Source organism: Phragmites australis, chromosome 2, assembly GCF_958298935.1.
Source record: "Phragmites australis chromosome 2, lpPhrAust1.1, whole genome shotgun sequence".
Taxonomy (NCBI): domain Eukaryota; kingdom Viridiplantae; phylum Streptophyta; class Magnoliopsida; order Poales; family Poaceae; genus Phragmites; species Phragmites australis.
Genome location: NC_084922.1, coordinates 40,660,842 through 40,688,378, shown reverse-complemented (window position 1 = coordinate 40,688,378; position 27,537 = coordinate 40,660,842). Strand labels below are relative to the sequence as shown.

Below are 27,537 nucleotides of genomic sequence, written 5' to 3'. Positions count from 1 at the left end.
AAGAAGAAAATACTAGCAACCGTACCGAATATTTTCTCTAGAGAGATAACGCACAAAACTCTTAGGCTCTCTAGTCAATCCCACTGCACCGTAACCACGGACTGACAAGTTCATCCAAAAGTCTAAACCGTTAACGCTAAACAGACATTCCTCTTGGTGTTCTATGCCTAACCACATCTAGTTAATCTCAAACTAAACATCTACCTTTGGCGTTAAGCAACATCTGAGGAGGGGGGGGGGACACCGGTTTGGAAAAGGAAAGATCCCTGAAAAGGAGCAAAGAAAAATAAAACCTGACAATAGATGTAGACATATCACCACTGGCTTTAAAGCCAAACCAGAGCCCACGGATTATGCATATCAAAGTGTCTGTGACCAATCATCCAACAAAAGGTGTCTCTCACTCCAGACCCTACAAACAGGCCGGGAAAAAAGTATAGAAATCGCAATGACGAGTAGTGGTACAGTGCCTTTGTACGGCAGTTTTCAAATACGTGCTACGGATCCGGAGACCGGCAAAGGATCATCTGCACATGTTCGGTGATGCTTGCTGCTGGAATTTGTAGTGTAGGAGAAGAAGACAAGAGGGGTGTAATCTGCTGATCAAGCAAAGTAATATGAGGGTTACCTTGTGTATTTACAATTCTTTTCTACGAACCGATATATTGTGTATACAATATTATCTGAATTACTGATCAAGTTATCTGATGACGTTTGTACCGGTCACTTTGTGTCTCCATTGGAACAGTTTCTTGTGTAGTGGTTGAAGTTAACTCGATGCTTGTGACATCAGAAGGGATTGATTTTGGGCCACACTTTATTCTGTTTTTCGTTAGTGACGAGGGGCATAGTTTGCATGCATTATATACACCGCTCTAGCATCACTGACATTAGGATTTGAACCGGCTGTGCGAGGGAACAACCCCAACTAGTAACCAATGGCAAAAATCCAAAAATAGATAATATACACGATAATATTTACTGAAATAGATAATATATTACCGTATTTATAAATTTATCATGTGTATTCGATACCTTATTTATCAAAAATCTATTTTCAGTACATCGTACACCGAAAAAGGTGAGACCAGCCTATATTCGATACCTCATGTGCCGAATATGACAAATATGGTGCACAGTGCCATATTGGGCTGGTCCACCTTTTTTGGTGCACGGTGTATTGAAAATAGATTTTTGATAATGCATGCTAAATTTATAAATGATAATATATTATCTATTTCGACAAATATGATCACATATGTTGTCTATTTTTGAATTTTTGTCGTAACCAATTGGCAGCATGGGGTTCTTGCTATTGAGATATATACACCAATCAATTTACTTAAATATCTAAACTAATAGAGAAATATAATCAATTTAGTTATACTTTAATGCTTCTCCTCACATCTCAGACGTGAAAATAGAAGTCGATTGTAATTTTTTATTTAATTGTGTCTGCTAGAACTTGAACTCGAGACATCTAACTTTGATACCATATGAAACTGCATACAATAGCCAATTCATCAAAAACCTAAGTTGATGAGAAAATATAGATGATTCATTATACTTCAACACATGCATCCTTGATACATTATCTATTAACCTAAACAGGCTACAAACCCACTAGATTGTATTAGTTTTCTGTAATGTCCAAAACACATTCGATAAAGAGATTAAAAAGAAGAGTTCCTGGAACCAGCTCCCCAGGCCGGCACCCAGGCACCCAGCGCTGCCCCCCCCCCCCCCCAGGCGCCTCTGTTGTTGAGGGTGTGGAGCCTCCTCTAATGAAAAAAAAGATTAAAAAGAAGTTACGCCAGTGACATAACACTGACACTCAATAGCCAACCCATAGGTCAAGATCCCTTAGGCTAGTGCCTAGTAGCTATCAGCTACATCAACACCCAACTTGCAAACTCACAAGTCGCAAGTTGCAACTTTCCACCCCTTTTGGTCCATTGGAAAGAGTTCACGTCCTCCCACTTAATTTGTTCGACAGCAACAAGCACTCCCTCCACTACGGCTTGAACAGAACGGGCCGATGCAAAGTTGAAAATAAGGGTATGTTGTTTTAGCTGTAGATTGTGAAAAGCAGCTTATAGATTATGGATTGTAAGAAGCTGGATTGTAAAATCTGGATTGTAAAAAGCTGAATTGTGGATTGTTAGAATCTGGTGGAAAGCAGATTGCTGGATTGTTACAATCTGTGTGTTGTATTGTAACAATCCAGCTTTTCCAACCAGCTGTTTGTTTCAGCTTTTGGATTGTGATCAGAATCCAGCTTTTACAATCCAGCTGTTTGTTTCAGCTTTTAAATTTTGATCACAATCCAGCTTTTATAATCTGAAACAAACAGGACCTAAGAAGGCATTGGTCGAGCACACGACCGAACGCACACTCAAGTGTACCTTGGCTGTCGTGTCCTGTAGTAACTAATAGCCAGTGAGCGATTCAAAAAGATGGGGGAAAGGGGGGCGGTGAAAAAAGGAGCTTGGAGTAGTGAAGCCGCTCCAGAACATAGTCTCAGTGCGTCGTGTTTAGGCTCCAATACAAACTACTCGGCCTTTTCTGTTACAACACCACACCGCCGATAAGCTCACGGAGCAGTTTGGTTCCCAAAGCCGGCCGCGTTCGGCGCCGAATCGCCTCTGGAATTTCGGACGCGGAGTGAGCGCGTGCGGGCGTGCGGCTGCTCTTCCTCGGACGGCGGCCTGGAATGGATGGAACTCGACGCGTGAACATGGACGGGAGAGAAAACCGCCGGCTTTTTTACCCGTGGGAAGTGTGCGTTTTCGCTCGTACTCCTCTCTACGCTTGCAGTCTGCACTGCACGTAAAAACGTGGACTTGGACTACTGCACGTCTGTATGTGCAAGGCTGGCACGAAGACCTTTTCCTATTCACGCTTCATGCGTGCACGTAATGTTCGTCTAGAGATTCAAACGTCTGTTGCCACCGTTCAGAGTAATTCTACGCCATGCCATGCAAGATAGGACCTCGATTATCCAATACGATCAGAGAAGAATGACCCATCGACATTTTTTATTTCCGAAAAAACAACTCCCGCCGATCATAAATTTAAATAAAACATGGTCTCCAATATATAACTTTGACCAGTAGTTTTTATTAGAATATATTTATAAAATTAATTGAATTTATGATTTTAAGGAAACATTTTTAAAGACAAATCTACATATATAATTTTAAAGTTTTCAAACTAAATATTTTGAAAACTCTTGTTAGAAAACATTTTAAAAGTTTAACCAAACTTTTTTCAAAAACAACATTTATTTATGACCGGAGGGAGTAGGAAAAAAGGAGCGGGATTGAGCATATCGATACTGGTTTGGTTGGATATAGGACAGTAGGGTGGCAACGGGATAGGTCAGGTCGGGACTCTGGGTTTCAGACCCGATGAGGGCGAGTTTGAGTGCAGAATTTGTCCTACGAGACTATCGGGTCGGAGCCTTGACTCAATTCGGGTTTAGGGGTGGGGCTATATTTTCCCTCGCGGGTGCCTCCATGGGCCTCAGAACAAGAAAGCCCATCACTCACTCCGGGCCAACTATCCCCGTCTCAACATTGGGCCTGGCCTCCTCTCCTCCCGGGCCACTCCACTCCGCCTCCCAGTGTTGACGTTGACGCCATGCCTCCGCTCTGCTCTGGCTCCCGCTGTCCGATCCCACGCGCTCGCTCCGCCTCGAGGCACCACACCTCCTATGCTTTGCCTCTCGCCACCAGAGCCCGCACACTCGCTTGTCGGCGGAGGCCATCACCCGAGCATGCGACGTCGTCAGTCTCGGGTCCCCACTGAGGCCTGGGTCGAGGTGCTTTTGCACCTATATCAACATCGGGGTTAGGTTAGGTTTAGTGTTTTGGGTTTAAGATCGGGTGCGTTCTTGCTCTACCCGACCTCAACTTGCCCCCATTGCCATGCCTAGTTAGATGTGACGTATAATCACCGCGTAAAAGTGATGTACCTTCTCCAAGTTTTAAAGCTTGGGTGAGTAGTGATCAGAGATGACTATGATGTTTTCTTTTTTAATAATGAAAATCATTTCCGGCCTTTTGCATCGTGTGATGCATATAGCACTGGTTTATTATTACATCATCTCAACTTATAGCTGAAAGTTGGAGTGAAATAAAGATCGTAAAAGGCTAAATGATTATGGCCAGTCATCCAATACATAGTCTATTACTAATCATCATCCATTCTTAATGAAAAAAATCCATAGCCACCACCTCCAATGCTTGGCATGTCATGCGTATACCCTCCCTGTTGTTCTCCTTTTGTAGTAATCTTCAAAATCTCATACAGTAGGTGTCCCTCCCTGAACAAGTGTCTACGTAAAAGATGATACTGTTTTTATTAAAGATAATATCATTACAGCACAGCCAAATAACCCAAAAGGGTTGCTACCCTAATTAAGATCTTTTCTTTATGCTTGTTCGTATGTGACCTAACCAATCGCTCATCATATGGCTCATATTCCTAGGTTTGTTGATACCGAGAGCAATGCATACAACGAAGAATCATACCATCCGATCTCCCTCATGAAGTCATACTATGCCACATGTAATGAAGATCTCCACATAAGTGTCTTAAAGTTGAAGCGGTAAATGTACTTCTACCTATTTTCAAAATAGCGAGGAAGTCAAGTTGTTGCTCCTTCACTAAGTCAGATATATAATTATATTTAGCTAAGTCTCCTAGATCTCTGATATTAAAAAAAATCCTTTCATTTATAACATAATTTGGATGGGCTCTAAGGTTTGCTAGGTGGGCGACCAACCTTGCCTCTTTTTTTTTTGCGGATGTGTATTTTTTTTCTTTCTTGGGACTGCATTCTGTACCCAAAATAGATGCGCTGACCAGACTGCGCATCCATTGACACAAACGGTTCATGCATGAAAAGTGAGTTGTTTGGATCCTGGAGGATTGACGGGGAGAACTGCTAGTTTTCGGAGCCAAGATATTCATCTAGATCATTGCATATTTGATCAAGCCTATCTTCATTAAGATCTCAGTTAAATTACGATATATGTGGCTGAGAGTGACATCAATTCCATCTGCTTCCTCATCCTCCAATATTGTGAGGGTGTGAGGATTACTCTCATTTTTATTATGACGTTTCTTGTTAGGTTTCTTTGCCGATACAGACATTCTGTCAACCTCTACATTTTTAATAGAAATAACAGAATCTAGCATTTCTCTATTATCTCTACCAAAAGGAACTCCTAATTTCGCAATCTTGGAAGAAATATTGTCATTAAGCATTGAAATAAAAGATTTATGATCCATACCTTCCTCCCTCCAGGCTACGTTTGGCCGCCATGCGCGAAGCTTTTGCCATGGTGTGGACATCGCTCATTGCCGATGATCTCTTACTTGCGCGTCGCTGCACCGTGTCACCACCCGGCACAATGCTCATTGCCACCATCTTTTCTGCCTTGGTCTGTCGCGCCCCCATGTTTGCCAATTCATCTGGTTTGCATGGCACGCCTTCTCCCTTTTCCCGAACCACCAGCATCTCTTTCTCCTTGCCCCCAGTGGCAGCCGCATTGATGTGGCTTGGAGGTGAATGAACGTAAGCCAAGATGAGGCCCACTCATGGACAACAGAGTAAATACACACAAAAAGCATGAACATCAGGAGAATCACATTGTGTCGAAGACACCGTTGATTTTCCTGTCTTGTCCAACAAATCACATCGCTTATTACTCCACTCCTGCAAGCAATTGAAGGAGTTGTTCGCGGTTCGCTATCCGTGTGCGTGCGCCGTGGTCCATAGCCCCATGGATCATCACCTACACATCAAGGAAAGGGGAAAACCTTTCCAGTCCAAAACCTTCCAATCCGTTCCAATGGCGCATCACGCACTAACATCTCATCCACCGGCGCAACGCCTTGATGCGAACGCACCTCATCCAAGCTCCTGCTTCCTTTTCCCTTTCGTGGTCCTGCTTAGATACCTGTTTAGCAATTATTTTTGCCCTCTAATTAGGAACGTGCAAAATCGGCGACTTTTTGCTTCTGGGAAAATTAGCATGTGTATCTGTTGGAGCAACTTTTGCAAAGCATGCAGATATGTAGACAAGTACAAGAATTTACGTGACACCAACCAGACAGGCCCATGCGTGTTGCTTAACAGAAATGAACGCAGGTTCTAAGGGGGGAACACATACTTTATTGCTATATTTGTTTCTAGTGTACACATCTGCAAATTTGCCTACATGGAAAACCACAACCTCGCAGTCTCAGCACTGTTCTGATGAAAAATTCCTCCAACTCACGGAGCCAAAGAAAGAGAAGAAAGAATGGACTCCAAAATTCCTTTTTACAACGGACTTCATGTGTCGAGTATCCACATCATGGTCCGAGTTCCCCAAAAAAGTGAGCTATTATCAGCAGGAAATAGCAGTTCCTTTGTCATATGTACCGTGTCATATTGCAAGCAGGAAACACACTAAAAGCACATTTGATTTCCTTACCCACTCCTTCAGTCTGTTAGCAGTCATGATACTGAATAAATCTTGTCTTTTGGCATCATATGTCCTTGGAGCTTCTCCACAATACTGTCCAGTCACAACAAGAACGTGAAGAGGAGTGGCAGGATATGCTGAGCAACACTGGGCAAACCTATGCGGCATCATTCTGGAAGCAACAGCTTTCCAATGGCAGATTACACCAGCTAACAGTTCTGTCGTTCTCTTGATGACAAATGTGGATTTCCATTCAACGTATAGGAAGTATGGGCTGAAGATCAAGGCTCATGGTGCCGTGACTATGAATCATATCGAGCTCCAGATGTGAAAGAAGAGAAAAACCCAGCTGCTGGTCCGGGAAGAATGTCACTTAGCTTACCAACCTGTCCATCAGATAGCATGGACCCCCATCTCGATGTGTTCTCCCCAAATTTGCTCCCAACCTGATAAATGGCATGACATGGAGATCGTTAGCCGAAGATTTATATTCAGTTATAGACAGTCTAGATTTTAGGCTCCATGTCAATGAGGTTCGTAAAAGGGAGTTGAAAAAACATATTAATTTGATTTTCATACAAAGAAAAAAAAATGGCGCCTTCTCATTTTCACCAGCTCAAGGACCAAATGAAAATCAAAAGTACAGACAAGAATGTATTGATTTCAAAATCGATGTGCTGTACTAGCAATAATCACAAGACATGAATCAGTCAGCGCACGATTCATTTCCCTTGTTCTAAGGGGCTAATTTTCCAAGTATTTCCTATCATGCTTATGGAACATTTCTTCAAACAAGAAGAATGAATATTGTTGATCTACATTTGATAGGTCAGACAGCAGCAACGATTGCTGGTTTGTTTAGCTTCTAAATTGAAGTTAAAAACAAAAATAGCTTGTAGTCAGTCACTCACCTGGGTAACAAATGACTTAAACAATGGAGCAGCACCTACAAGACTTGCATTACCATCAAATTCTGGTGCAGTAGATCTTTCTCCATTTGAATATGATTTCCAAGGACTTTTAGATGTTGAATCACCAGCTGGCGACTGTAGTGATGATTTGTGTGCTCTTGATGATATAGCTGGGGCACTGCAGGTAATAAGATAAATAAGGAACAAATTAAAATCTACAAATTAATGAATGTGTTCTTTACAAGCCACCTAAAAGTCCCCTTAGAAAATCAGAACTACTACCATGGGTTCCTAGAAGGAAAAGGCAAAATCAAATAGAAGAATGAACCGTCACAAGTCTTCTAAATGCAGAACGTACAAATTTGAAAAAAAAAATCTATTTTTTTTTACATATTTAACTGTCCATTTTGTCATTTGACTCATTTCCTAGTGATTCATGTATAATGGGATAGAATAGAGTATCCAAATTTCATCCAAAAGTTATAAGTTGTAATGTCACTGTGTGAGGATGGAGCATTGAAGCTGCAATATTGTATGCCTCACCAATGTAACCTCTTGACATTTAGCACACAACCTTTTTGCAGATTGCTATCAAGATGACTGATATTACATGCTCCAGAATAATGGCATACAAATATATCAATGTTTACTGATGTCCATCAATTATATTTTCATCAAATACTTTTAAACTTAAATTTCATATCATAACTATATCTGCTAATTGTAGCGGTAGGTACTAGGTACCAGTGCTGAAAAGTTTAGTTTAAGCATAAAACAAGAAGTCCAGAACATCTTTCAAGATCGCCCAAAGATGCATGCACTTGGCAATAAATAAATGTATATTTAGTTATTTACACATGACACAAAGATTACTCACCTGATCGGTAGGTACTTGAATCTTGGAACCTGAGAACATATCATAATATTTGAATCTGTATTTGACTTTGTTGGTAACTTTTGTACAGTACCAGTGTACATGTGATTCAGTTGGACCAAAAAACCGAAAAGAACAACATAACGCTTGTAAGATTGCTTCTCATTCTCCCACAAGTAAGGTTCATACCTGTTTCAAGACACATGTTTCAGTTGGGAGGAATATAGTGCAAAAGCCTGAAGTTTACTTCTCACATATTTAAGGTATATTAAGTAATGACTTAATAGGTATAACAATGTAAAACCAAAAAAAGTTCTTACGTGGCCCAGTCTATCGGATCCAATCTCTGCGAGAGCCTATTGATTAATTTGTTTATAGGCTCTATGACAGCTGAATCTGCCCGTAATTGTGATTGTTTTCTCCTGAAGGAAGTCTTGGTAATGGTGCCTGGCAAAGAATTATGTTTCGTTTGCATTTCAGTAGAGCTGGTGGAAGCATTTTTGCCTCCTGATAGGACATCACCAATGAAACGCAAGTCTAGCAGTATTTGCAGAATTCCTTTCTCAGAAACCTGAGAATTCCCGGACTCAATAGATACCAGAAAATTTTCATAAATGTTGATGACCTGCATGTATATAAGTACAAGTTAGATCCAATGATCGCATTGGATTGAAAGACACATACTGCCAGGTTCATATGGAATCTTCATCGGCACAGGTTAAGACTATTAGTTGAATATTAACACAAAGGGGGCAACTTGGTCATGTGGAGTTCTCATGATTAAAAAATCAATGTCACTTGGAAGATTTATGCAGCTGAGTCACTCAAGCACTAGTGCGGTAGTGCCTACTGTCTAGATGAAGGCACTAGTTCTACTGTGAAGACAGTATGGCTACATAGTTGGAGATGGCCATTCAACTCTTTTTTGGACGGACAGATGGCTTCTTGGTCGTTCACTGAGGGATTTGGCTCCGGCCTTGCTTCCTTTTGTGGCTAAAAGAGCTGTCGCTACGCGCACAGTTTTTGACGCCTTGCAAAACCGGGCTTGGATTCGGGACATCAGGGATGGCTTGTCTGAGCCGGCGTTGATGGAATACTTGCACGTCTGGGATGCAGTTGATGGTACGGAATTGAGTGCTGGATGCCCTGACCAGCACTTGTGGGCACCCTCGACCTTGGGCGTGTTCTCGACACGCTCGGCGTACCGTCACTTCTTCACGGGTGCCATTTGCTTTGAGCCTCATAAGCGGATTTGGAAGACATGGGCGCCGCTGCGGGCCAAGTTCTTCGTTTGGCTAGCAACATTTGATAGGTGTTGGACAACGGACCGTCTCGAGCGCCGTGGCTTACAGCACCCGCAGATTTGTCCGCTCTGCGGTCAGGCACAAGAAACTGTGCAACACTTGCTTACAGATTGTGTCTTCGCTAGAGAGATTTGGTTCAAGGCACTTCGGCGGATTGGTCTGCAAGAGCTAGCACCTGTGGCGCTTGATACAGTTTTCCAGACTTGGTGGCAGCAAGCTCATCGGAGAGCTCCCAAAGAGTCAAGGAAGGGCTTCAACTCCCTAGTGATCCGTGTAGCTTGGTCTGTCTGGAAACTCCGCAATCGTTGCGTCTTTGACGACGCCCGCCCATCTGTCAGCACTCTGCTAAGCCAAATTAGTGAGGAGGCTTGGCTTTGGTGTAGGGGTGGGGCTGTTAGGTTGCATTCGCTGTTGAGTTGATTTCTCTTAGTCGTGGTCGTAGTTTTTTTTTTAGTCCGTGGCGCGAACATACACCTAAGAACAAACCCAGCCATTAATACGGCTTTGTACTTGTACCTTTTCTAATCTTAATATAATGACACACAGCTCTCCTACGCGTTCGAGAAAAAAAATAAATCAGTAGACAGTATGGCTACCTAAATCAAAGACTGGTTGCAATTTATAAAGAAATTAAATAAAACAAATAAATCTTTCTTAAGTTGCAATGGCTTGACTAATAATCTATTCCAGGATTTCAGGAATATGAATAATAAATTAGACTTCGCCAGTGCTAATGATGGGACAAACCAAATAATTTGTTTCTTAAAATGTGTCAGTGTTATCATCATTATGATGTGAAAAAAAACCCTCACCATGCTGAGTTCCTCGATAAAGAAACTGCAGGGAAAGTTGTAAAGCCCAAAAAATCATTGTGTAAAATAAAATCAACTAATAAGCAGTTTATGGTTTACGCTGATCTAAGAAGAAACAGCTTAGTTACAAATAAATCGATGAAAGAACTCTAAGATTCTTGGCTAGAAGTTCGATAAAATACTTCAGTTTCAGTCCTATGCATTGTGACTGTTTGTGAACTTGTAATAGAACATACCTTCTGCAGTAGCTCCCATGCAAAATTATGCAAAATGATTCTGTCCAGGATGTGCCCTCCAACTTTATGAATTTCCAAACATGCTTGATAAAAAAAGGATATGATGTACAATGATGGCATTGATGGAAGAGCTATTTGCATCTCCAAGGGACCCTCAGTTGTTTCCTCTTGTTTGATGACTGTGACTTCCCAACCCTGACAAGGCAACCAAACCACACAACTAAAACTACAAGAATTCCATATCTATGAAAAATGAGATCATTTATTTGTTGTACAGTGTACACTAAAGAGCTTGAGGGAGCAATACGCTGATGATGATAACTCTGGCAAAATGTTAAAATGTAGTGTTTGACTTAGGCAAGTGCATATCAGTGTCCTGAAAAGCACTAGGCGCTAAGCGGGCAATTGGGGTGATGCCAAGCGCCTGATGGATGCTAAGCAGGCACCTAGACAGGCAACGAGGCAATTAAGTGCTATGCAGGAGGGTGACACCTAGCGCTTAGTCACCACCTAGGAAGGCTAGGCGGACGTCTTTTAAAGTAGCGACACATATCTGTGCAAGCTCAATCAACTCTGAGAAAGGTGCACCTTTAAAAATCACTCTCGAACACCTCATGATACATTACTTCCAAAATTTATTGTATCTTCGTCAGGCAAGAGACCAAACCTCATCAAGTACACCTAACCACTATTTTCCTTGATTCCCATAGTCTCTGTAGGTATGGTAAGTCATTATCAAAGAGATATTGTCTTCTATCAGTTCATAGATGTCCAACAAACTACATTATTATGCATATTATTATCAGCATATGTTAATGATACTGCCATAGGCAACGTACCTAAAATTTCGCAACTGACAATATGAATAAAAGGTGCTTATGTAATTCGACGCTACACTGTAGTATACATTGACAATGATCAGAACAGCAAGTGGGTTTGAAGGTGTACCCGCAAAGGAGTTGAAGAGAATAGAGAATCATCTTTATTGAGATCATATAAAAGAATGTGAGATAATTCAGCGGACACCCATGCTATCCATACACTATGAGCCGTGATGCAAAGTGACTGCAGGGTCTTATTGAGTTCATCGAGTCTAGGATTGGAGCTATCATCAGCTCCAAACAAAGAAACAGCAGCAGCAATAGTTTGTCTTCTGGGGCTATCCAGGAATTGCCTTCCAGGACTCCTGGGACTGTCAAATGCGCGCCTTCTGGGGGTAAAAGACATCAAAGAATCAAAAGATGCCCTTGAATGTCTTGGTGTGGGTGATGATAACCTGGAAAATGCTGCACCACCAGCCTCCTTTACCCACTCCCTTGGGGAACCTAGAATCAGGGGTACATGACTTGAATGGTATCTCAGCGCAAACAAGAGGCGACCAATGAAGAGAGACCTCTCTGCTATAACAGATGCTGCAGGTATGTCATTATCTTCCTTTTTGGTTCCCAACGAAGCAGAGAGCTTTGTGAGCTCAGCTTCTAATTCTTTCAGTGCTGCCAAGATGGTCCTATAGCATTTCTCCTGTAGGTATGGCACTAATTCCTTCAGTCTCAGAGCTGAATTATGTGACTCCACAAAGCTTAACAGATCCTCCAGAATATTCTTGCATTTGTTGTCAATTGCATCCCTGATCCGACTAACTTCTGACCCAAAATATGAGGTTAGGCAGCTATGGAAGTCATTCTCATCAGCAATTGGTTTCAAGTGTGCCAAAATTCCACCTTTCTTGATCTTAGACTCTGAGAACCAGAAACCACCACCAGTTGAAGGTTTCTGCAGGTATGCAAGGAAATCGCCAGCATCTTTTGGATCAGCATTGGCACCAATAGCCTCAACTGATTCCTTCACATTAACACTAGAACCCAAACTATCAAGCTCTGAATCCACAATGTCCTTCATCCGTCGCACAAATGCCTCCTCCATCCAATCCTCAAAAATATCCTTGTCTTCCTTCAAGATCAACCCACGGATCTGATCCCATGGTGATTCAATCTCCGACCCAAAGACGCTCTTCAGCCACTGCTCCAAACTCCCCTCCAATCCTTCCCTCCCATCTAGCGCATCACGTACAAACCTTTGCACTGATCCCATCACCTCCCCACTCCCAATGGCGTCAACCAACCTCTGCCCCCCAGCAATCACCCCAAAAATCTCACCACAACATTCCTTGAGCCAATCTGTACAGGCTCGTGCCACAGCATCCGGCTCGAGTAGAACCATGGTAGCCTCAAGCTGGTTCATGTGCTCCTTCCACAACCACGCTTCCTCATCAGGGTCCGGAATGCCGCCGAACAACTGCTCAGGAGGCGTCTTCGCAAGTACCGTCTTGAAGAACAGCGGCAGATCACTGAGCGCATGCACAAACAACTGCCCGACGTGGCCGAGTGTGATACGCAAGATCCTCGCGACATCGCACAGCACGGAGGTGTAGGACGACAGATCCGAGGCGAGCCCAGCTAGGGCTTGGGAGATCCAGGCGCGGCGCGAGGCGAGGAAGAAGAGGAGCGCCTGGGGTGGGGCGAGCGACGGGGCGTCGATCGCGGCAGCGGCCGAGAGCGCGTCAGCGTAGGCCTCTATGGGGAGGCGGCGGTCGGCGAGGCGCTCGCGAGCTCGCTGCGCGATCTGCGGCCGGAACGCCTCCACGAGGCGCGCCTGGTGCGCGAGGAGCGGGAACCGCGCGGCGGCCACGGCGTCGCGTGAGAGCCGCCCGTGCACGACCCGCGCCCGCAGGTACCGCCCCGCGGCCTCCAGGAGCAGGCCCTCGTCGAGCCGTCCCCATATGTGCTCGGGCGTGTCGACCAGGTACTTGGCACGCGCGGCCAGAGCATAGAGCCGTGTGCGACCGCCGGAATACGGGGAAGGCGAGGCGGAGCTTGCGGCGGGAGCCTCGGGCGGCGGCGAGAGCGACGAGAGGGAGCCGGAGATGAGGGAGAGGTTGTCGGAGATGGAGTCAGAGGACTGCTTGATGAGCAGGATAGAGTCCGCAGAGTCGAGGAGGTCGCGGTAGCTGCGGCCGACGAGCTGACGGAGCTCCTCCTCCTTGGAGGAGATCTCGCGGCGGGTGGCGCCCTCCGCCGCGCGGATCTCAGGGATGCGCTTGGTGCGGAACAGCTCCTCGGCGTCGGCCGCGCCGCCGCTGCCGGGGGCGACAGCCGCGGGCATCGCGAGACCGCGCTTGGCTTCGAGCGCACGGCGAGATCCGGGAGGGGATCGGGAGGCAGGGGTGGGGGGGGTGGAGACGAGACACGAGAGACCCACTAGTGAAGAGGCACGCTCGTTCGAGGGGGAGGTGGAAGGAGGTGTGTTTGGTGGACCAATGGAATGTCAGGTGGTGGGCCCTAGGAGTCTGTGAGAAAGGGCGTAGTAGACCCGGTGCTGGGAGCGGTGTAGGACTGTAGGTCTATGTGGACTAGTTGGAGAATGGTGGGGCGGTTTGTCAGTGGGTGAGGGAGGAGCTCGGCGCGTTGGTGTAGAGTTGGGTGGGTCGTTAGTTTCAGGGTTTCGGCTAATTGCCCAAGTGAAGTGAGTTGCCAATTGCAACTTGCAAATCTCTCAAACAATTACAAATGGCTGTAGGCATAAAAACTTTTCAATTAGCATAAAATTGATCCAACCGACGTAGCACCTATTTCATATATACTTGCACAACTCAACCACTATGTGCTATATCACACAAATATAGCTTGAGCTGTATTAGCTCCTTGCATTGCAACAGATTCTTCTTCTTTTTCTCCTCTCTTCTCTCTAACTTTCTTGTTCTCTTGATAATTAGAGAACGAGAGAACTTTCTTGTTCTTTTGATAATTAGAGAACTACTATAACAAGTGTACTTTTCACCTTGTGCGTTCCTCTTACATGCAAAAGAGCTCTAGTTTTCTACCATTGTATTTCTTGTGCTTGTTCTTTCATGCACAAGAATTAAATCTTTTTGGAGCTATCTTTTTTTTTTATTACAAGGTCTCACACAAGCGCATACAGCATACTCACACACCCACAAATGAAAGATGAAGTCATTGATGCTTGCACGGAGAAAGGAATGAAAGATGTCATGGGTTTCAAGTATGATTAGAATAAAGAAATCATTGTTCAATTACATGCCTCATTATTTTTCAGTGTCCACAAGAACGAGATTCATTGGACAACACTAAGAATTCACTATTATATAGATTACATGACTTTTTCTCGTCTTCTTGCTCTTAGATCACAAGACCATGAACATGGTACAATTTTTTTTAGAAGAAAATCAGGGAATATGACTTGGGTGAAATTTATGAGGATCCTAGAATGATCGATGGCTTCACTCATGGATTGAAGCTGTATTATCACTATCTAAATCTTCCTTTTTGCCAAACCATCAATCCAAAGAATGGAGATGGGACTAAACTCCATTCATGTCAAGGAACATTCTTCTTAGAATGGTACCTGGTGAAAAACTCTTTAGTGTTGGTGATTTCATTTGGGTTAAGCTTTGTGACGCCATGGTCGATGCAAGAAAAAGCCTTTCATATGCTCCGTACATCATATATATCATCGAGAATGTTACAAAGATCTCGTTTCCAAAATATTGCATTCACAAGTCCTATCGTGTGAAAAAGAAGGCATCCTCTAGGCTATCTCGTGGTGCAAGCTCATCTCGTGCACCCTCCTCTTCCCAATCTCATGGTGGTGGCTCTCGTGGTCGTGGCAAGTACATTAAAAATATGTTTCACTCAATCTTCTCTATATGCAAGTACAATATCATTGAAGTAAATGAGTTTAAAAGAGAAATAAAAGAAATCAAATGACATTTAGAGCTTCCTACTTTCCCTCATCAAGAAGTGCCTAATTTTGGAGATTCGTCTGCTGAGTGGGAGGCAGCGGATCGAGAAGAAGAAGACGAAGAAGATCCACCTCTGGCTTCCCGCTCTCGCCGTACTCGCTCTGTTTATGGTGAGATAGAAGAAGAAGAAAGCAAACAAGAGGGCGGGTATCAAGAAGAAGAAGATGATGATAATGACGATGAGGACGAGGATGAGGATGATGATGAGTAGATGATAATCTTCATAGTCTTTTCTTTTCTCTCTTTTTGGCGCTTGATGTCAAAGGGGAAGTGAAAACTTATCTTTCCTATACTCGTTTTGTAATAACTCTTTCTATCTTTTGTGTGTGGTGATGGACATGAACTTGTATGATTGTGATATGCTTAAACTGCTAATTTTTATTGATACCAAGTTTTATTATGCTAGTGTGAGATCATTTGTTCTTGTCCTGTAATACGTTTTTTAGTTTAGAATCTGTCAAGTGTAGTGTCTGCAAAAATGTTCGGAGAATCCGCATGTTTACGAAGGGTCCACACTTGAACAGAAATCTAGGTTATTTCTGTGCATATCATGTCATGCGTATCACATTTATTCATGATCTTACACACCTGTTTTTGTTACACCCCCACGGATGATATGATATAAGGGGAGTCTCCACACTACCCTAAAATTGTGCAATCGACATTTAAGGCTATTTTTTTAAAGTTCATTCAAATGCACATTTTTAGTGGGAGCTCTCTATTTCATAAGGATTCAAAAGCTTAATTATATACATCTTTTGTAAGCTTTAATTGAGTTATCATCGATCATTCAAAAGGGGAAGATTGAAAGTGCATCTAGGCTAAGTGGGTTTTAGTGATAATAATAAAATAATTAAAGAACTAATAAGTTTTATGAAGTATAGATAAGTGTAATTTGATCAAGTAAGAATTTGACATATAGTGATCCCCCTAAAAAGGAAAAAAAAGCAGCATATGGATGTTATAATTTTAAATTCATTTATCTTTTAAAATTGAGTTTAGGATGCCGTACTATTAAGGAGGATACAAAAATTACTTGTTTGCGTAGAAACAAGTGCTCAAAAGATCTAACAAACCTATGAGAGACACATCAAACATAACACTTACACCGAGGTTAGCCCTAATCTTTTTAAAATGTTCAAATGCGGAGTGTCCATATTTTTACGAATAGTCCGCACTTTAGCAGAGTTTGGGTTAACTAAGGGTGTGCGGAAGGTTCGCACCTTTGCGGAGTATCCGTATTTTCACAGGTGTAATGACTAGTTTTTAAGTGTGGAATATTTATATCCACACCCTCTCTCTCTAACAGCAACTAGCTCATTTATTTTGATCTAACTTGAGACAAGCAACTCAAGAGCATTCAAAGCTCCTCTCTCCACTCCTTTTTGTGATACTAGGTAAAATCTTGTGTAGGATTGAGTGAAAGCAAGTAGAAGTGCTAGCAAGATTCAAAATCATCCTTTGAGCACTAGGTTTTTTCGTCAAGCTGGTGATTTCGTATTTGTTACTCTTGGTGATTTGTCCACCTAGACGGCTAGGCGTCACCCGTTGAGCTCTCAATCTTGTGGTGAGCTCCGAAAAGTTTGTATCACCCCTGTAAATTTGAGTAAACAATCTTAGCTCGATTTTTGTGATCGCTTGGGTGAGGAAATGGTTGAAAGAAACCTAGCTCTTTGTGAGAACCTCAACGTAGACGTAGGCACTTCTAAGTGGAGTGACCGAACTTCGGTGAACAAATCCTTGTGTCTCATTTATCACTCTCTTGCGATTTGTTGCATATTTTGGTTCTCTTTGTGAGGTTCTAGCTGTAGATACTTAGAGAAATATGTTGGAACACATCCTCTGGTGCTGGGTAATTCATGGATTTGATCCACGTTGCTATTGCATAGGCATCAATTTAAGTTCTCCTAGGAATATCCGGAGTATTCGTAGATTTCTGCGGAACCTCCGTATATTTACGGATGTTTCGGAAAAAATCTACGGAGAGTCCGTATTTTGTTGATCCGTTGCGTTTAGTTTATAAAATTTTCAGGTTCCACCGATTCACCCCCTTTAGGTGACGCCAGATCCTTTTTAGATTCTCAAATCTGATGGATCGAGCGGCAACCCTAGGCGATGCGTGGCAAGGGACATGGGCTTACCTCTTCACTTCAGAAGAAGAGCTCGCCGGAGTGGAGAAGAAGATCCATCGGAGGGCACCACTCGCTGCCTCACACCATGGATCTATAGACCAACGCGGTGAGGAAGGAGAAGGAGCCTTAAGCCCAAAATAAAGGGGACGGGAGGAGGCGGTGGGTACTCATCCCGAGGGAGTTCGCCGGAGAAAATCAAGGGGACCTTTCGTCGGTGTGGATGGAGAGCAGTGGCAGCCAGAGGGGATTGAGTGCGGTGATAACCCTACGGTGCGCGATTCGAATGGCCCGAGCGAGGAGAAGGTGGCCGTGAGCTCACGCTTGCATCAGCTCAGTCAGGCCCACGAGCGAAAGTTGATTCGGACTTCACTGCGGAAGCAGCACGTGCTGGTATTTTTGCATGCGAGGAGGCAGGATGCTACAGTGAACTCAAGGAACCAAACACCGTTCACCGTAGAATTTTACACACCATCCGAGCCAGGACGGGCCTCGTTCGCCCAACCTAAACTCAGATGTTTGCATGATCTACGTGGAGGCGCCCGTGCTGTAAAAAGAATCTTTGCAGAAAAAATTGATGCAGCCTGACATGGCACTGTCGGCTAGGAAAGCTAAAGTTTGCATTCGAATAATATGTTTCGAGCATTTTACTGCCTACAAGAGGGTATTACTTGATTCACCGTGCCATTTTAAGATGTTGACACAGTTGTTTTGTTTGCGTTCCAAAAGATGTTCCGTATAACCTCTAGAGCCTTGCATCCCGAAGGATGGTCCTTGTTTCTTTTTATGTATAACTAAAAGGACAAGTTCCGCCTTTCTTCGAATCAGGCTTTTCTAGGATTACATGCGTTTACACAAGTCAATGACTAACTCGAATCATGTTTACTTTTCCATGAAACATCAAACTTGACTGGATGGAGGAGTAAGCTGTTCAATGTAAAGCACGAGGAATAATGCCAATCATGGTGATTTTCAGTCAAAGAAATGCGCACGTACGGCTATCTTCTACTCACGCTACATGCAACAATGATAAGCAAGAATATATCATGGCTCTCGATAGCACAAACTAACACCTCGCACAATAAGCTAATAAGCTCCCGGCCGGAGTAAGATAACTCAAGATTCAATTAATAAGCCCAGCAATACATTACAGCCTAACCAATTTATTTAACCACTCGATGGTTTTGCTACAACTCGAGGATTCTCTGATCATTAACACAGAACTCTTCGTCAGATTACGTACATGTATACCTTAATAAATTCTTATAATTGAATTACCAGGATGAACGACCACAGTTAGTTAGCTAGTATTGCCAAAAGTACATGCGCCTCCTGAGCATGCCGTGCGGAAGCAGCACGGCCGGCCGCTCGCCTTCGCCAAACATAACCGCGACATCGTCGCCGTTCCGGTTGATGCCTTGCGCCTGCCGTTGCGACGAGCTTGTGGACGTTTTTTTTTCTTTGACCTCACGATTCAAAGACTAAATCGATAGAGAGCTGCACAATATTTCAAAGGGCAATGCTATTTATCAACCGCATATTTTTTATGTTTTTTAGAACAACATTGATGATATAAATATACAATAGCTCACAATCGTCTTCAATCTTCCGATAGCTACCCTCACGCTCCCCTACCCCTCAATCGAGTTCATGTGCTTGCCCCTACCTCTCACCCTCCTCCACTTGTTCCGCGCTAACACGAGGTCTTATCTAATCAGCCTTGGCACTGGCCCACAGATCATCCTCCGCCACCCGCCGCCTCGCCACTCCACCCTTGCACCTGTCTTCTCCGCTGGACCTCCCTCCCTCCCCAGGACCTCTTCTAAATCCGACGATGAAAGAGCCTCCTCCCAAATCAACCCCCTCCCTTTAACTCCCACGGCCTCAACGACGTTCTTCGTCGCCTAAACAAACTTTCTAAATTTCATGCATGGAATTAGGAGGTGTGAAAAAAAAATCACTACTTTTTTCTAGAAGTTTTAAAGAGCACTTATGTATTCAAAATTAAATACTTTTTGATTCACCAAAACTAATGGAAAAGCTAATGCCATAACACCACTCTTTTTGTCAGGTGCTTTTCGGTAAACTTAGATTGCCTTCTGAGTCCTCATCCTCTGAATTGAAAGGCTTGGGACGTCTTACTGCAACTTCTTTAAATACTACACTATCTTCAAGTAGAACATATACATTAGAAAATTAGTCCCATGAAAAAGTCCATATGAAGTATATCGCGTGGTCCTCACCCTGGGTTTTCTTTATGCTTACAAATGCTAATCAGGATATGAATGACATTCCTGTGAAAGAAACTTTTAGCATAGCGCTTGCATGCATAAAAATATGGTGAAAATACCCAGCCTTATTCAATGCTAACAAAGTAGAATCACTTCCAACTGAAAGATCACATATGATGTATTCAGATAAGGTATGAATCAGGCTATCAACATATGCCTGAGAATTGCACAAGGAAATGAGTAGCTTCTGAATTCCAAAATGTTAGATTAGGTGGACAAAGAAGACCATAATATTTATATGACTGCTAAGACTTCAGGAACATATTCTAGTTCCTATATGTCAAAGTAAACCAGTAGCCAATGCTTCAGTGCCTAGAAAACAAAAGCATGCTTCTATGTCAGAGGATGCAATCAACATGTCACTCCAATGGAACGAAGCCATCAACAACACATATTATCAAGGAAATATCCATTCACATTGCTTCTTGCATACATGGGCTCAAAACCCCACTATGCTAAACCATTAAAATAGCATGTGCCTCTCTGAGTTCAAGTAGAAAATTGCAAATTACCTAGAAATTGAAGCGTTGCAAGGACCAAACTAATGCCTAGCATCCCTGAGACGACAGGCTCAAACGGCCAAATCTTCTTAATTCTGAAAGAAGTCCATTGATGAGAGATCTCTGAGTGAAACAATGATGCAGCACTTTGTGACCACCTGCCATATATGCACGTATGGGCAGCAATCATATTATGAACCAAACAGAAAAAAGAAATAATCATGATATGGAAATTACGCAAGGAGTATAGGTTCTCTCCTCACCTCATGGTTGCAGTCGACAAAAAATGCTAGTGGGAGAGCACCTCTAGCATGCCCTTGCCAGGTAGTGCCTCCTCCTTGAGCGCCCCCAACGCGCCGAATGACCAGCATCACCACACGAACCCAGCACGTTAACAAACAAACCCAACAAAACAACAACAAGAATCGCTCAGACGCAGCAACGAGATCGAATCCTGGCACAGCGCGACCAACATATCAGGAGAACGTGTCTCATCAATCGTGGAGTCAGACGGGCGGACCTGGTTCGTCTTGACGGATCCAGCGACGCCATGGTCATTCCTGTCGAAGTTGTCTTGCTCGACGTCGGTAGGCAGCACCTGGCACCTCATGGACCGGACCGCCGACGTCCCTCAGGGACACGCTGTGACGTCAACGCAGGGCCGCCGCCACCAACGCCACCTCCGTTGGGGTCCTCGGGTGCGCACTGCCGCAGCGGTCCCTCGCGACGGCAACTTGGACCGCACGCCGTCCCTATATAGCCTCTGGATCTCAAAGTGTCTTGGGCCTCCATCCCTTCATTTATATTGACATTCATACTAAAAAGATTAATAAAAAGTTATAACATAAATAAAAGAATCAATAAATAGATGATTATCAGAAAAAGATGGACAACCGAGATAGGAAATACGTGAGCAAGGACAGCTCAAAATTCAGATTGTTGGCCTCCTGCTATCATATAGTTTATCAGACAACGTTTAGCACATATTGCTGTATGTCTTAAAGCACATGATTGCATATATATACGCACTCCTTACCTCATTAGTATCTTCTGAACTGACTGAGCTTGAAACTATTGTAATTTCTGATAGGGTTTGTGATATTGTGCCACAGTAGTTGTTGCCTGGTCAACAAGGAATACCACCAAAGTCATTTTAGTGAGTCGGCCATCGTCTAATGCAATGTCAAGATGATAGGCTTTAAAATACCACTCCTAATTGCAAAATCTGAAATGTAATAATTCCTATGCATATCAACCTAGAAGCATACAAAATTTGATTATCGTCAGACCTTCTTCAAGGTAAGGTCATAGCACATTCTATGCCACAAGCTACATCTTATAATGTGCTATGTCTCAGCCACCCATCTCATATATCTATATGAAAAACAGTGCAAAAAATAAGGAAATTAACGGGCACTGAACACCTTGTATCTTATTTTACTTTCACAATGCCTGAAAACTCAAATAGAATTGCATATGTGGGAATTTATGTAGGCTTTCAAATGCTCTTCTCCTTGAAACAGCAGTCAAATGTCATATTCATCATTGCAGAATAAAGTTCCGATCTATAGTTCCAGATTTTAGATTTGTCAAACATTTTAATGGAGAAAAAAAGGATTTGATAGTATCTTTGGTTGCTTGATGTCCAGTATGGCAGACTCAAGCTGCTGAACAAATCATTTTGGCTCAGCATTGCTTGTCAGCAAAATGTTTGTACACAAGAAATGAAACTCAATCAGGGCCATCAAATCAAAGGGGCAAAAACGAAACAACCGATCGATTAAAAGACTATCTCTAGCATACTCATGCCAGATCCGTCTGATCAACTTAAGCAGCAGGCCCCGATACAGGTATTGTGTTTTGCTTTTTCGCATGGAAGTGATGTTGTTCCTTCCGACTAGAACTAAGAGTCGAAAAATGAACAATCTGCAACCCTATTATACTAATCATGTCTTGAAATATATCTTAAAATTTATGATAGGAAGTATTGTTAGTCGCTAAGAGAAAAAAGACTTCCTAGTTGAACATAAGAACATTATTGAGTATACTAAGGTTGGACTTGAGAATCACATATTCACACCGTATGGCTCATGATAAGGGAGGACGGCTATAGCGGTGGAGTATGAAGGGAAATAATAAGGATAGATTTTGTTATATTTGAAAGTAATATGAATAGATTTGTTTTACAAATTAATTTTATAATAGTATAATTTTATTATATTCTATAAATATATTATGGAGACTGTGTCAATATTTAGAGCACTACATCGGAAATGAGCCCGGTTCCACACGTCATCCACCCAGCAGCGCACCAAAGCACGCCGCATCCCCTCCCGCCTTCTCAGAACCACACGCGCCGCGTCGGCTTGGACCGACCAACTCAACCCGACCCGACCTGACCCCATCCCACCCCACCCCTCGCTACTAAAACATCCATCCCCTCCAGACTCTCGTCTCTCGCCTCGCCTCCCCCACGCGCCACGCGAGTGAGCCCAACACGCAAACGGAACGCTTCCTCCTCGCCCCTCCGCCTTATCCGATGGCGTCCCTCACCACCACCACCTCCTCCCCGGCCGCCCTCCCGGCGGCCACCACCGCCTCCTCCGCGGCCGCCGCGTCGTCCGTTTCCCCCCACGCCGGGGCATCCAAGCGGCCGCTCCTTGCGGGCGACGACGCGCCCTGGCGCGCCGCGGCCACCGCCGCGGGGCAGGGGATCCGCCCCGTCCCGCGCATCCACCACGCCCCCGTACTACGCGTCGCCGCTCAGGACGATTCGGCCGCCTACGCCCTCGCCGTTATGAAGGTATGCACGCCCCCAGCCCCGGCTTATTGCGGTTTGGTTTGGTTTGGTTTGGTGGGGGAGAGCTAACTTTGGAGGTTGGTTGGTTGCTCCGCAGCATCCGGATCCGATTGGGGAGGGGCTGGCCATGGAGGCGATCGCGGAGGCGGCCGGGCCGGAGTGCATCGTGCCCGGGCAGCAGGCTCCGCTGCGACTCATGGGGCTCAAGGTACGAATCCATCTTCTGCTCGCAGTATCTTAGGAATTCGATTGTGATTGATGTAGCTATTAGTTTTTGGATGGTGTCTAAGGCTTTTTCGTGATCGTACTCGTGGCTGATTTGGCTCAATTCTGTGTGTTGAGTGGAAGTTATGCGCCTGTGATTGATCGTTGATTTGATCATCAATTGTTGTGTCATGCCTGATATTAGATAGATTGTGTGGTCGGATTTTTCGTTTTCGTTGTAGTAGGAATAACGAGAAACACATAATTTAGTTATCATAACGTATTCATGGAATTAGGGGTATGTTGCTTTGGTTGTGGGAAACTAGCCTGTAACTTCTGATGATGGCCGGTACTGCTGTATATTTCGTATTTTACTGTAGTCTTTTTACCTGCATTACTTCTAATAAAAATGAAACTTCTGGAGACGTTTGAAAGCGATTATGGGTCTTTTATTGTAGTTCTACATTCATGCTCATGCTTATGGTATTCATTGTCAAAAGCTGTTGCTATTCTAATTAATCAATATGGATCATTGAGCTCAGTGTTAGTATTTTCCTTTTTACCCCTTATTTTGGTCGTATACTTTTAACGTGTCATCGTTCGCTTTGTTTGTTGTAATATGGGAGATCACAACCTTCTCCCTTGTTTCCCTTTTAGTTGGCAAGTTCAAGGTCTCATAAATTGCTCAAAGTCGCTGAATGCATTCTATAAACTAGCTCAAATTATCGTGTTTGAGTACTTGAATGCATCATCCTTGTAGCCTGTTACATATATACTCCTGCAGGGCTTGGCTTTTTACTCTATAATGTACTTTGACAATAATTCGGAAAATTGAATCGTGCATAGCTGTCACCTATATGAAAGAAATGAATTAAAGTGAGTTATATGAGTTTTTAAGAATTTTTACCATTTTTTTTCCTTGTATGCTTCTATGCAGGTTTGGCCCCTTGATATAGATATGAAGTTCCTAGAGCCTTTTGGACGGGAGTTACATTCCATGAAAAAGGTAATGCTTCAGCTTCAGACTTAACTTTTTTTTTGCTGGACAATAGGCTCCAAGTCTGTGTTAATGTAAGTTGCTTCACAACGTAACCTTCTAGTATGCCAAAAATCATCAGAAGGGATTTTAGTTCAGTGTTTTCCCTGCATTTGTTACAAGATTCACAAATATGTAGCGAGCTAGCCATATTCAAACTTGCTTGCCACGACATCCTGAGAAAGATTAAGTAGTTAAGCCATCAAAGCATGTTGTGTAGTTGCACATTAAACATAGCAGGTATCATCATGCATGCGCTTCCTCCGTGTCTGCTGGTTTTTGTCACCATCCTGTGTAGAGCAAACTTGCTGAGTACAGCCATGCATACACTGGTTATGTCCCTCTATCTAATATTTCAAGAGCAATCTGGTGTCCCTTATGGTATTGGGAATTTGGGATACAACAGTCTCTTAAGTCCGCTTTGAGCATCATTAAAAACCCCTACATATATAATTTGAAGAAAGAAATCAAGAGGATAATTGAACCGCCTTTAAGATTTCTTACTTGGCTATAGATTCTGAATCAATGGATTCACTGTAAAATGCCTGGGTTGTGGTTTTAGAAAAGAGTTGCACTTGTGCGAGACCAGGGTACATTTACGAAAAAGGAAGTGCCGATGTTAGAGCAGTGAGATGTTCTGACCATTTAATCTGTAACAATAGACGTCATATAGGTCCCCGTCTTGTTCAGACTTGCATAATCACTCTTGGTTCCTGGAACCAAGAGTCTCAGAAGTCAAGAGACGATCATATCACTTTTAGATGATGCATAATCAGTTTTTTTACATAGCATTAGCACTTAGCCATAATGGTTTGTAAATTGCCTTCTGCTGCTCCAATAGAATGGTATTCTCTTTGCATTTTAGTGAAGACCGAATCTTGATTTTCACCTCATTATTGCCTATCTCAGGAAGTTACATTCATAATTTCATATTCATGATCTGGTTCCTATCTTTTCATGATTCCTACCCTAATATTGTTCTTCTGTGTCTTGCAGTTCATGGACAAGTCATGCAGCGTTATGGACTCGTCTATGGCAAATAAGTAGGCGCATGGCAGATTAGTTCCGTCCAATACCCGCTGTTGTTGTATCCACCTGCTTGCTGAAGTTACAAGACCCGAAAGATAACGAAATAGGAAGAAGAGCCATGGAGAGAAACCACATTCTTTTGCATATCTCGAGCCACGCATCACTTGATGGAACGAGATAAGGCATCGGGAGCACAGTAACGATTAGTGAGTAGTTCTGTATGGAGCCCGGGCTCAGCCTCCGCAAATATAAGTGCTCGACATGTTATACATTTATATGTTCTGTAACGTTTACCCACTGATGAGATAATGTTGCCAGTTGCCAAGGGAAGAAAAAATATGTTACAATCTACCATTTTTTCTGTTGCAGTATCGGATTTATTTGCAGCCGCAGGCCAGTTGTGATGGTGAATTCTCGTAAGAATTCCTTGTGCATGCGCTAGCTATACAGTGGATGAGGAGTCCTGCCGGGGAGTGCAAAGTTTGTTTGTTTGTTCCCATGTTTCCATGTATTTGTCAGCTCAATATTGGCGCAAGTTCTGGAGACTCCTGCCGACCACACGATCCTCCTGTCGCGCTCACGCATGGGATTGCCGATTGGGACGCTGACAAGCATGGAATCGATTGCTTAACGTAACCGAGCAAGGATGGCAATGTCCGTCACGGCTAGGCATCAGGATCAGACCACACAACGAGTCGATCGTGCGTAGCAGGATATGTTCTCGCACGCAGCGTGGCTTTGTTGGGGGGATATCAGCCGTTTCGCATCAGATGACCAACATCGCAACGAGAATGATGAAGCGCATGGAATCCACGGTCATCGCTCGCCCTTTTCAGCTCTGGAGTCGAACCATCCCCGACGATCGGACGTAGGTGGTGTTATCCAACGGAGCTTCCTCCTGCTAAAGGCCGTTATTGTTGTAGAAATTAGAACATAGTAGAGAGTTGATAAAAATGAACTTACGTATTTATTGATGAGAAGTGTTTACAATATATGAGGAGTTAACAGATGAGAATTGCACCTGTTGTGAAGTCGGTCACCCAACGGGTGTCTTTCCAAGGATTAACTGTCTAATACAGTTATAACCTAATTACATGATAATTGAGCGTATTTATTTACAACACTCTTCCTTGATCAATTATTCCTAATTGTAAACATCTCATTGAAAACTCCTCTAAACCATGTGGGAAAAAAATATGAAGAGAAAATAGTGTAGATATGTCATTAAAACTCTTTTAAAAATCAATAGGAAAATATAAAGAGAAAATGATATGACATATAGTAGTTATTGCTTCATTGAAGTTCATATGAGAAACCTAAATAGTAAAAACTCATTTTGGTGAGTTTAGAGAATAATAATTATGATCTATGGATCATATTAAAACCTCTGAAAAAACTCTTGAGAAAATAGGATGAATAATAGTGATATGCTGTTAAAACTTCTTTAAAACCTAGTGAAAAAATAAGGAGAAAAAGGTGCAATATATGTTGATTATTATCTCTTTGTAAACTCATATGAGAAAACCTTTAAAAGAAAAAATCCATAAGCGAGGTTAAAGAACAATAAATATGTCTTTGATACCTCATTTAAAACCCCCCAAAAAGATAAAATAAGATATATGACATATGATCTTGTGTAGATATTGACTTATTAAAAATCTTATATGAAAAATCGTAAAGGAAAAACTAATAAAGTAAAAGAGTGCAATATAATATGAACAAGTTATTAATCAGAGATTAACTCCTTCTGAACCTTGCAAATCTCGTAGTTGTCGCATATCAATTCTATAAATATATTTTGGAATGTGAAAGTTGATAAGGACTTAGTGAATAAATAAGCAAAGTTATCACATGATTTAGTTTGTAAGATAGAACATTTTAGCGGTAATATGCTTGATTATATTGTTTTTTATGTAACTTGTTTGCATTTGAGCAATGCATGCAGAATTATCTTCATAGATAATAGTTGGTAATTCAATGGAACTAATACCACATGATATTTGTATGTAGTTTATCATTCTGCGAAGCCATATATATATATATATGTGATGTTTTAGAACAATAGGTGGAAATAGCTGCTGGAATCTGATTTGATGGCTCTTATGAGAAGGTT

The 27,537-nt window shown here is 42.9% G+C and overlaps 2 protein-coding genes across 3 annotated transcripts; one reads left to right on the top strand and one right to left on the bottom strand.

Moving 5' to 3' along the window:
* Positions 1–6,161: 6,161 nt before the first annotated feature.
* On the bottom strand, positions 6,162–13,858 carry LOC133908871 (conserved oligomeric Golgi complex subunit 1-like). The gene is made up of 6 exons (XM_062351064.1): positions 11,565–13,858; positions 10,617–10,811; positions 8,585–8,889; positions 8,268–8,453; positions 7,391–7,568; positions 6,162–6,925 (listed from the first exon to the last, which is right to left on the bottom strand). The coding sequence occupies exons 1-6, from the start codon at positions 13,776–13,778 to the stop codon at positions 6,782–6,784; spliced, it is 3,222 nt and encodes a 1,073-aa protein (XP_062207048.1). The 5' UTR covers positions 13,779–13,858; the 3' UTR covers positions 6,162–6,781.
* An 8,952-nt stretch (positions 13,859–22,810) lies between these two features.
* Positions 22,811–26,398, top strand: LOC133908870 (uncharacterized). Of its 2 annotated transcripts, XR_009908276.1 has the most exons (5): positions 22,811–23,158; positions 23,253–23,363; positions 24,297–24,365; positions 25,392–25,630; positions 25,794–26,398. XR_009908276.1 is itself a non-coding variant. In XM_062351063.1 (4 exons), exons 1-4 carry the CDS (start codon positions 22,895–22,897, stop codon positions 25,440–25,442), a joined length of 495 nt encoding a protein of 164 aa, XP_062207047.1. In that variant the 5' UTR covers positions 22,811–22,894; the 3' UTR covers positions 25,443–25,775. The 2 variants fall into 2 exon arrangements, 1 of the variants encoding a protein (XP_062207047.1); XM_062351063.1 differs by lacking the exon at positions 25,794–26,398 and having other exon boundaries at positions 25,392–25,775.
* The last annotated feature ends 1,139 nt before the right edge of the window (positions 26,399–27,537 follow it).

Coding starts and splice junctions, on each gene's coding strand:
- LOC133908870 (XM_062351063.1), top strand. CDS start 22,895: ATGGCGTCCCTCACCACCACCACCTCCTCCCCGGCCGCCCTCCCGGCG. Junction 23,159..23,252: donor ACGCCCTCGCCGTTATGAAG/GTATGCACGCCC, acceptor GTTGCTCCGCAG/CATCCGGATCCGATTGGGGA. Junction 24,366..25,391: donor AGTTACATTCCATGAAAAAG/GTAATGCTTCAG, acceptor TGTGTCTTGCAG/TTCATGGACAAGTCATGCAG.
- LOC133908871 (XM_062351064.1), bottom strand. CDS start 13,778: ATGCCCGCGGCTGTCGCCCCCGGCAGCGGCGGCGCGGCCGACGCCGAG. Junction 8,454..8,584: donor GATCCGATAGACTGGGCCAC/GTAAGAACTTTT, acceptor GTCTTGAAACAG/GTATGAACCTTACTTGTGGG. Junction 6,926..7,390: donor TTAAGTCATTTGTTACCCAG/GTGAGTGACTGA, acceptor GCCATTTATCAG/GTTGGGAGCAAATTTGGGGA.